Source organism: Sylvia atricapilla, chromosome 5 (assembly GCF_009819655.1).
Source record: "Sylvia atricapilla isolate bSylAtr1 chromosome 5, bSylAtr1.pri, whole genome shotgun sequence".
Classification (NCBI taxonomy): Eukaryota; Metazoa; Chordata; class Aves; order Passeriformes; family Sylviidae; genus Sylvia; species Sylvia atricapilla.
The window spans coordinates 25,473,199-25,483,198 of NC_089144.1; the positions used below are offsets into that span (position 1 = coordinate 25,473,199).

At 38.2% G+C, this 10,000-nt stretch overlaps 1 protein-coding gene across 1 annotated transcript in view; it reads right to left on the minus strand.

Moving 5' to 3' along the window:
• The window catches only part of FOXP2 (forkhead box P2), a 261,915-nt gene that overhangs the window by 185,200 nt on the left and 66,715 nt on the right, over window positions 1-10,000 (minus strand). Inside the window, exon 2 of the mRNA XM_066319012.1 lies at window positions 4,556-4,733. Within this exon, the coding sequence (XP_066175109.1) occupies window positions 4,556-4,723 (168 nt within the window). The 5' untranslated portion in view covers window positions 4,724-4,733. The remainder of the gene's footprint in view (window positions 1-4,555; window positions 4,734-10,000) is intronic.

A 10,000-nucleotide genomic window follows, 5' to 3' on the forward strand; every position in this document is an offset into this window, starting at 1 on the left:
CATTTCACAGATGGAAATAGCGAGGCGTGGTCCCAATGAGACCCACCTCCTGGCAGTAATATTAAATAGCCATGTGTTCAAACTTTTTGGACAATCAGACAATAAGGGGTTCATCAAAGATTGGGACAGCAAACATGAAAAATGAAATACCCTCTTTTTACTCCAGCTGTAGCGTCAGTAGGCAGTCACCTGTACTTGAATTCAGACCTTCTCCAATTATTCACCAAGGGAAAAAACTGTGTTTGCAGAAGCACAGGGCAGGAATCAAAAAAATAAAGACTAATAATAAGAAATAGTTCTAGGACTTTGGTAAAATTACATTCTGGTATTTTAGGACATTCCCAATTCTATACTAAATTTGAGATTAGACTGCATGTGTGCCTGAATTTGTAAAACATACTTTCCTCTACTAGCTCAGCATCTGCTAATTTGGTAATACCTGCTCTGAAAGGCCTATAAATGAACCTAACAGAATTTTGCTCTTTTAGACCTGTAACACTTCTGCATACCTTTCCATAATTTTAACTTCTCCTTTAAATCACCAGGAAGAGGCATTTTTGCCTAATATGCTGGGGTCAATTTAAGTAATAATAAGTACAATCAGATGCAGTAAGAAGTTTTCTATTTAACTTACATATCATCAGTATGCTTTATGGCATCAGCTTTTGCTACAGGTGTAGCAGCTGCATATTTTTATGTCACTTTCTAATGCAAACTTCCTCCACAGTATGAGAAAATTATTTTCTCTTTCAAAGAGCCAAAATGCAAGTTTCTAGCGGTTTTTGTAAACAGAACTACTGTCCAACATACAGAAGGATAAGTTTTGTTAACACTTAATTCAAGACATCACATAATAAATAAATTCCTCCCTATTATTTTCCTCCTCATTTTTAAATAATCACAAGGAAAAACCATGTAAGAAACTAAGACTTCTATTTTTTCACCATTAAGATAACCTGAATGCTAGCACCATATTTTTACTTTTCGAAATACTATTCATATTTTGCACAAATAAAATGCTAGTAATGATATACTAACAAAATAAAACTGCTTTAAAGAAATAACATTATACATAGTCAACTGAAACAGCTTCTAAGAAATAAATTCCCATAAAACATTTAAAAAGATTATCCTGGCAGCATTGACTTAATGAATGCTCAAAATGCAAGCTCAAATCTACCCTGTAAAGCAATCATGGTTTTTTAGCAACTATTTTGACCTTAGTGACACAAACAATTAATTCTCCAAACTTAATATAAAAATAAAATTCTACATCTAATGCAGAATAATCTGTCAATGTATTTAATCAAGGATACGCTTTTTTTTCATGTATTATACATTCTAGTATCTAACATTGATTTTAACATACAAGGAAAAAAATGAAAGTGAAAAGCTCAGAAGTGTCTGAATGTACCCATACAAGAGAGAATGCTTACCGTAAGCCAAAAAAGGCAGAAAAAACAAGTCTGGGCAGATTTCAGTTTGCATCATATTTTTAAAATAAAATTCTACATCCACTTTAGCAATATTTATATATCTATAAATATCAACAGCAAGATAAGAAGTTGCTTACATCCTAGTCATACATCTTCAAAGCCGACCTGATGACTTGTGACAGCACCCAACCCATTTATCACCAAGTATATATTACAATATATTATAGAATACTGTCATTCTCTCTTGATACATGGATGAGGAATAACTCCCTGATTTAAGTCGAACTTCTCATTTCTATATAAAGACCGCAACAACATAGTTCATCAATAACACGACTGTTCAAACTCCATGCAGTTGCCTACAAGAACATAATAAAGTCTTACCTTATTTACTTTCTATATATCCATACATACATAACGTAAAAAATTTAACTTAGTCTCCTCGGTCTTCTATATAGCCTAAATTTCTCTTGTTTAACTTTCCCCAGTAAATATTCATGCCACACTAAAAACTTATTTTGTAATTTTACTTGGCTGATAAACCAATTCTTAAACATTACATCCCTTTACATAGCTGCCCAGTTGAAGGAAATTATTAAAACCAGCAATCACTTACTTGCTTCCTTTAGAAAAAGCTATAAAAAAACTCAATTGGTCTATTTGAAGACTATCAGTAAAATTATTCAGAGAAGCCAAATCCAGAATATTAAACCATGAGATGAGTGCATCTTGCACGTATTTAAACAATAAAAAATTATTAAGAATAATAATTGCCAGGGTTTTCTGTTTTTCTCTGTGTCCAAGTTTTCCCGACAAGTTACATATTGCAGATATCATTTTAGAGAGTTACTACAGTCACCATAATAAAAGCAGCCATCATTTTCTTCTTAATTCATATTTCAAAAGGCATCTGGTCAAAAACAGGGTGGAAAAAACAGAAACAGAAAAAGGAGGAAGAAAAGCAAAAGTAGCACAAAGCTATGCCCATTATCTGAAGGACATCCTACTGTATGTTTACTAGTGTTTATGTTTCACATCAACATATTTTATAGAAGGATTCATATGCCTAACTCAACTTGTTTTTAAATCCTTTGGTGCAGACCCTACCATAAAATGCCTCTTGAGTCCTATTAACTGTACCCATGGTTTTACTTTGCCTGCCTGCTTATTTAAGATCTAATCACAGTTTTGAAGAAAAGATTGTCACTTCTAAGCCTGTCCCCTCAGAACCTGTCTGTTATTAGTACTCAACTGGATATTTTCATCTTCAGTTGTAATTCTCTGTGGTCTTCGCAAATGCTATCTACTGGAATCTCTGGCTGTATGGACAAATTGGCTACACATGCTTAGGACTGCTACTTTGAGAAACATGTAAGTGGCACATTATTCTATTAGCATTTTTGTGTTCTGAAGTACTTCACTTAAATTTAGTTTTCTAAACATATTCACCAATTTGATACACTCTTTCTCAACAAAGGTTTTAAAATTCTGTTATAATCTGAACATTTGAATAAAGATGATGACATGATTTTCAATGAGCACAATATTAAATTTTTATATCTACTTGTATTTATACAATTTTAGATGAGAAAAGTATAAAAACATAAAGTATATATATATATATTTACATAATCATGTATATATAAAGAAGTAGAAACCTGCTAAGAACATAATGAAGACACTGAAACCTGTATTTCTTCGGACTGTCATACTGTAAATGCTCAATTGTTAAAACAGAATACACTTGAATTTTAAGCAAGGCACAGATTTAAGCCTTAACAACTTCTCATATTTCAATCTACAACTATTTCCTTCTTCTACATTTTCTGTCATCGTTTAAAATATTTGACTATAAATGTAGCTAGTGTACACTGCTTAATTCAGCACTAAAAATTATTCAATTTTAAGAGCTATTACGACCTGTTATTTCAGAGGCCCATGCACATGCAATGCATCTATCATGTTAAAACATGTTTCTACAAAAAAATATTTTTACAATATTTTATCTAACAGAAGGCAACTCTCCTTTCATTAATAGGATACCTGACATTGTAATAAAAAACCTCAGCTTTTAAAATTAAGGGTTTGAACTCCAAAGGTACTGAGTGGGCTCAGCAAATGAAAGGATGAGGCAGCAAAGACTTTCAGGAGTTTGAAGCAGGTACTGGGCACTCTGTAAAATCAGATCCCAGTCGTCTACTAAACAGTTTGGGCTTCAGTGCATTTGTATACTCTGTGTTCCCTGATGGAGAGGCAACTCCTTAGATAGACAAAGTAGAAGTTTTGTTTGCTCAGGTTTTAAAAGCAAGAGAAATTTTACAGTGACAAAAAATTAATGGATTGCATCTTGTAATCAGGTGGTGTCAGACACCAGAGGATGGTTGAATTTTACAGTTTTAAACATAGCAGTTCTCCATTAATTTGCTGGGAACAGGAACAGACAAACTTATAAAAAAAAATAATTTCAAAATGAGAATGGAAACAGACCTGCAGAAAAGCTTCTTTTTCTCTTTTCCCATGTTTTCAAAATTATACATCCAAATTACAACTCTCACACACGCAAGCACACACAGGCAGGCACACTGTCTTTTTTATTTCCGTGCTTTTGAACTAACCAGCATTTTTTTTGTAATTACACCTATGACAGCAAAGTATCTTTACTGAGAAAAGTCACTCTGGTCCCTTCACTAAAGTCCCCTCACTGCCCAGCTCCGACTTTGGCACAATTCACTGCAAGCGAAGCAAAGTCTCAAGTAATGTGGCCCTCTGGTGGAAAACCCCGCACCATGTCCTGCACGCCCGAACCGCGCAGTAAACTAACAGCTCCTGAAAACATGCACTGCAAGGCTTCGGCACAACTTTTATAAATACGCAGCGGGATTTTAATCACCAGGCAAGCGTGGTGGCATGCAGCCATATCAGCAAGATGTTGCTGCCACAAGAAGGGGATCTTTGTATTGCAGCATTATCGTGCACTAAAACAACAACAAATAATGCCCCATGCTCTTCACTTCCACGATACTCCACATTCAGCACACACCGAGGGTCTCCAAAAAGGTGCCCCTCTGAAAACAGCCCTTTATTTGTTTAAAAACAAACAGGAAACAAAACAAACTTACCTGCTGTTGTTGCAGATGCAGCAGTTCTACTGTGCTTACTTCAGTGCTCGTGTCACCACTTGATCTTCCATCTCTGCTGCCAGCATCTAATTGGCTGCTTAGAGTGCTCATTCCATTTTGATTCATTGAACTGTTGCTTATTGTCTCTGTCGCAGATTCCTGCATCATGACTTAATACCTAAAAGTGATTAAGAAGTATCAATTAACACACGCGTTACACCTTCACACTTCCATTATCAAGATGTCCCTCTCTGCCAATTACACAGACAGCATCTTTAGGAGAAGAAAAAAGCCTCGCAGAGCCGTTTACCAAGAAATGCAATGCAAACTCTGCTTTCATACAGCTGCTAATCACGGGAATTATGATTTCTCTAAGCAAGCTTTGTGTGCTTACATTTAACGGCCAAAATAACACACCATGCATGCAGCATGGTCAATAGCATTTATGAACGACTACGTTTTAAAGTCTACCTATAAAACCAGTTAAAGTGAAGGCACGATTTCACACACTGCTCTATATTTCCTATTATCTAGCTTTGACAACCATGGATGACTATACAGCCTTATTTAAAATATTCACTATCTTGATTCTGTCAGAATTTTACAGCATATCTTATGCAAGGCTGTTGTTTAATGATGCACAGCTAATCATACAAAATTAAAATTTTGTAAGGGTGTTACAAATCATATGGTATCAACCAATGATAAATAGTATAATGGGCTTCTCCTTTTTTGTGACTAAATAAAATTTTGCCTCGGAGGCATTTTAAGAAAAAGCTCCTGCTGCAAACACGTCAGATATTGCCTATTTTTTTAATCAAACGCCTGATATTCATTTATTTTTCTGACATTTAAAACATTTAATACTGTCCTTCCTGGGAAGTAATTAAGCTTATGCATGAGCAGCAATCAAACTGTTCACTTGAAGATGACTTAAAACTCAATTTTAACATAGGCAAATAAATGAAAGATATAAAATTAATTTTCCAGGCATGTATTAGATATGAAAGCTGGAAATAAAATCTATCAAGAATATCACTAATGATTGTGCTAAAAACAGCATAAATTATGCATATTACCTTCTCTACAGTAATAAATGTTTTATCATTTTCACTGCATAAATATACTGTACTTTCAGGATAGCAATGAGATGTCCTGCCAAGATCAGTTGAAATCTTTGCAGTAAATAAAGAACCAACGTGCCCTTACAAACCAGAATTTCAAGGTGCATTTTGTATCTGTAATATGGAAAGGTCAGCGTCTCTTCTCAGAGCCACCAAAGTCCTCTCCTGCTCTTGCAGGGTCAGAATGGAGCTGCCTTCCTTCATCCTCACTCCCGACCTACTGACAAGAGTCCTCACAACAACCTGGCTGAGCTGTGATTTTAAAAAACACCTCTGAAGGGAGAGGGATGTGTACGCAAACTCAGGAAAGGAAACAAAGCTTGTGGTTTAGCCTAATCATTTAACTTAGCTATTTTTCACCTTGCAAAGTATGAGTAACTGGCTTTCCTTTTAGAAAAAAAAAAAAAAAAAAAAAAAAGGCAGGAAAAGGATCATTCATTACGACTTCAACTATGTGCATGGGATATTAATTAAAATGCAGTACGAGTTACCACAAACCAGCTCCTACAAGATAAAGTAAAAGTACATATTGTGTGAAAAATGGTAAAATAGCAAAAGATGAGTTATTTAAGGATGGCCTGGTCAGAAATAAACAGGATGCAAAAAACCTAAACACAAACACAGTTAACATAAAGGAGAGCAGCTGTTATAGTCCAGTAAACAACAGCAGCACCAGATGTGTTTATGAAGAAACAGTCCTTCTAAAACACTTATGAACATCAGCGAAGAAAAATAATAGAAATGGAAAATGTGATACAAGCAGTGATGAATTTTACAAGGCAAAAACAAAGCTAATACTCTTTTCTGAGATTAGGCAGCTAATAAGTATTCAAATTAGGCATAAATTTTACATGTACAATGTTTAAAATATTCAGAGAAAAGGGTCTGATTGCCCTTAGTAGTTATATGAAAATTCTAATGCGGATATGCCACAACTGTGGAAGCAGACAGCCTTTTCTGATTTTTACAATATTTACTTTCAATAAAAGGACATGTATATCAGAGCGGAAATTTATTTAAAACTTCATCAGCTGTATCGTTACAAGGATTCAGAAATTTGGGAAATTCAAATGTTAATCCTCTTTTAGTCAAACAAAGATTTAACCAACAGACAGGTTCATCTTTTACAAATTCAAACGTTAGACAATAACAGTGGTACATTTAGCCAGGCACATTAAAAGGGCAAAGGGGTGTAAATGTTAAACAATCAAAACATTACAAAACACCCAGAAATGTAATAAATAAATACATCATCCCTCCTGTTTTTACATCTTTCTGACTGTTTCATTACAATTAACAAAGAAGGGTTAAATGTCTTCCAGTTCATACTAACCAAGGGGTTTTATATCTTGTGGATTTTGTATCTTTCCAAAGCCCCAGAGTGTAGTTCAGGCTCTACATTTAAAGTTAAAGTGCCTGTGAGCCAGCAGAATCAGCTTTAACGTAACATGACCAGTAACACTACTCTGGCAATAGAAAACAACAAATCCGATCCAACAGCTGTGTACAGACAGAATGAAACTACAGAGTAACAATACCAGAAAGGGCAATTTATTTTGAAGTGAAGTGGAAGAAACACTTAAGTTTTTTACGAAGAAAAAAGAGACCCTATAATTTTATGTTAAAAATATAGGGGGGGGGTAGGGTGGGGTGTTTCTCTAGTTTTAAAATTATATTTTTAAAAACAACACTGAAACTTTGGCTAGAGTAATGCACTGTGCCGGGCGTTCTCAGCCCCCTCCTCACTGTCAGCAACTGAAAAAGGGCTGCTGGAGAAAGCAAGAGTATAGAATCTTTTTCTTTTCCCTTCTTTTCTCTTGCAAAGGCATACATACACATAGACATACACATACATGAGTCTACGCACTTGTGTACATACTATCAACTCTAAAGCCTCACAAACTGAAGCACTGAAAACATCTAAACAAGGATCATTTCTAATGTCTATGTATCAGTCACTTGACTTACTGGTAGCAAAATAATTTGAACCTGTAACACCTCACTGAGCAAACTAATTTTTTTCTTGTTTTTCCAAGAGTGGTGCAGAATGTTACCAAAATAAGCATAAATAAACACAAAGGAAATAGACAGGTATCAGCCAGATCTTAAGGCTGTAAGTTTGGTAATTCACAAAGGACAAGAAAAAATATACAGGTCCATGTTGACATACATTTATACACATTCATACTTTCTAATCCTTCTCTTTTCTCTTGCTGTCACACTCGCTGTCAGTCATGAGCATGCCTACACAGGCACACATGCACACACGCACCCACATTCACATTCACCAGCACCTACTTCTGTTGTGATTCTGTAACTCTTGGCGACAAAGGTGGGATATAAGCTTTGCTACCCAGTGTTTTAAACAAAGGTATAGGGAAAATATTTGCTGCTGTCTGCAAGAGCGAGTGAAATTGTAGATGATTTCAGAGCGTGTTGCATTGCAGGTTGAGTACCTAACCGTGCCAGGGTAGCCAAGCTACCACCCACACCAAAAAGAGAAATACTCCACCTTGTAGAGTTAGAAGCTACAGTTTTACTTTTCACCCCTGCAGCGAACTGGACATCTCCTATGCGCGCGTGCACCTGCACGTGCACGCGTGTGTGTTTTAAGCTGGCAAGTCACTGTACAGATACTTATTCTCTACACCACTTCCCTTTTGAAACATTAAACTGACACTGGAACTGACTGCACAAGATTGCATTTTCTCTTCCTAAACAACTTGAATTGAAAGGTTACTTAGTGTAACAATATTTACTTGCAGAATTGTGTTGTTACCAAGGGTATAATGGATGGTGGCTATGCAGGTTTACGCAAGAATGAGTGAAGCATGAGGCATTAGCCATGTGTTTGACATGTTTCAAATTGCTATAATCCAGCATTAAACACACCCAGCAATTCATGCCATTTCTTGCAGCCATAATCTTGAATAAAGCGTGCACAACCACTTATTATATAAATTAGTATATGACTCCCTGTTATAGTCACAACAGTGCTTTTGTGTTTATTTTGCATCAAGACGGGGTCTTTTATTTGTACAAATAGCAGGATAGCGCGCCGTGCCGCAATTAGGCCTCCTCGGTTTATCACAGGGTGTGTGTCACGCCCGGCTCCAGGGCTCTGTGGTGCCCTGGCGGCCCATGCCCGGCTCCAGTGCGCTGTGGTGCCCTGGCGGCCCATTCCCGGCTCCAGGGCTCTGTGGTGCCCTAGCGGCCCGTGCCCGGCTCCAGGAGTCAGTGGTGCCCTGGCGGCCCATGCCCGGCTGCAGTGCGCTGTGGTGCCCTGGCGGCCCATGCCCGGCTCCAGGAGTCAGTGGTGCCCTGGCGGCCCATTCCCGGCTCCAGGGCGCTGTGGTGCCCTGGCGGCCCGTGCCCGGCTCCAGGAGTCAGTGGTGCCCTGGCGGCCCATGCCCGGCTCCAGGGCGCTGTGGTGCCCTGGCGGCCCATGCCCGGCTCCAGGGCTCCGGCCCGGCCCGGGGCAGCTGAGGCAGCGGTGCCGGCGCGGGCCGCTAGGGGGCGGCGCGGCCCGCGCGCCTCGGCCCCGGCGTGCCCCGCACGTGCCGCTGGCGCGAGGCCCGTGGCGCGCGGAGCCGCGCGGGCCCCGGAAGCGGCGCGCGCAGTCACCCCGCGGAGCGCAGAGCAGCCGCCGCCCCCCGCCTCAGCTGCCCCGGGCCGCGCCGCCTCCCCACAGAACTGACGAGCTGGGCCGCGCTTCCTCCCGGAGACGCAACCTAGCCCGCAGCCTTTTAAAGCTGGACTGTGATGTAAAAGCAGAAGTCAGGAGCTAGGCTTAAATAATAGTAACTTTTGTGCTCTGCTGGAATTAATTCATCATTGACACAAGGCACAATGCATCTCAAGTCTTGCGCTGGTGTACGCTAAAAGCCTTTAATACTTAAGATTGCTTAATAAATCAAAATGCCAAATATTAGGGACGTAGCCGAATGTGAGAACAAAAAAATTTGGAAAGCTAAGAGAACATTTGTAAAGAGGTGGTTTTTTTTGTTGTTTTGTTTGTTTGGGTTTGTTTTTTGTTTTTGTTTTTGTTTTTGTTTTACTTTATCTAAAAAAGCTTTCAAAGCTTGAGTGAAGCAGAGACAAGTCACTGCATAATTTTTAAATATTTACCCAAGTTAATATGTTTTAAACACTAAATATGTTAAACACCATTGTAATGCTGTAAAATAAAGCATCTGTATGAGTATGTGTAAAATAAAGTAGCTATATTAATGGTTTAATACACTACTATCTGCTCATGTAAGTTTTCCCTGTAAAAATGCGAAATATGCCCAAACAACTTGTGCTGGAAGTTCTTTCAGAA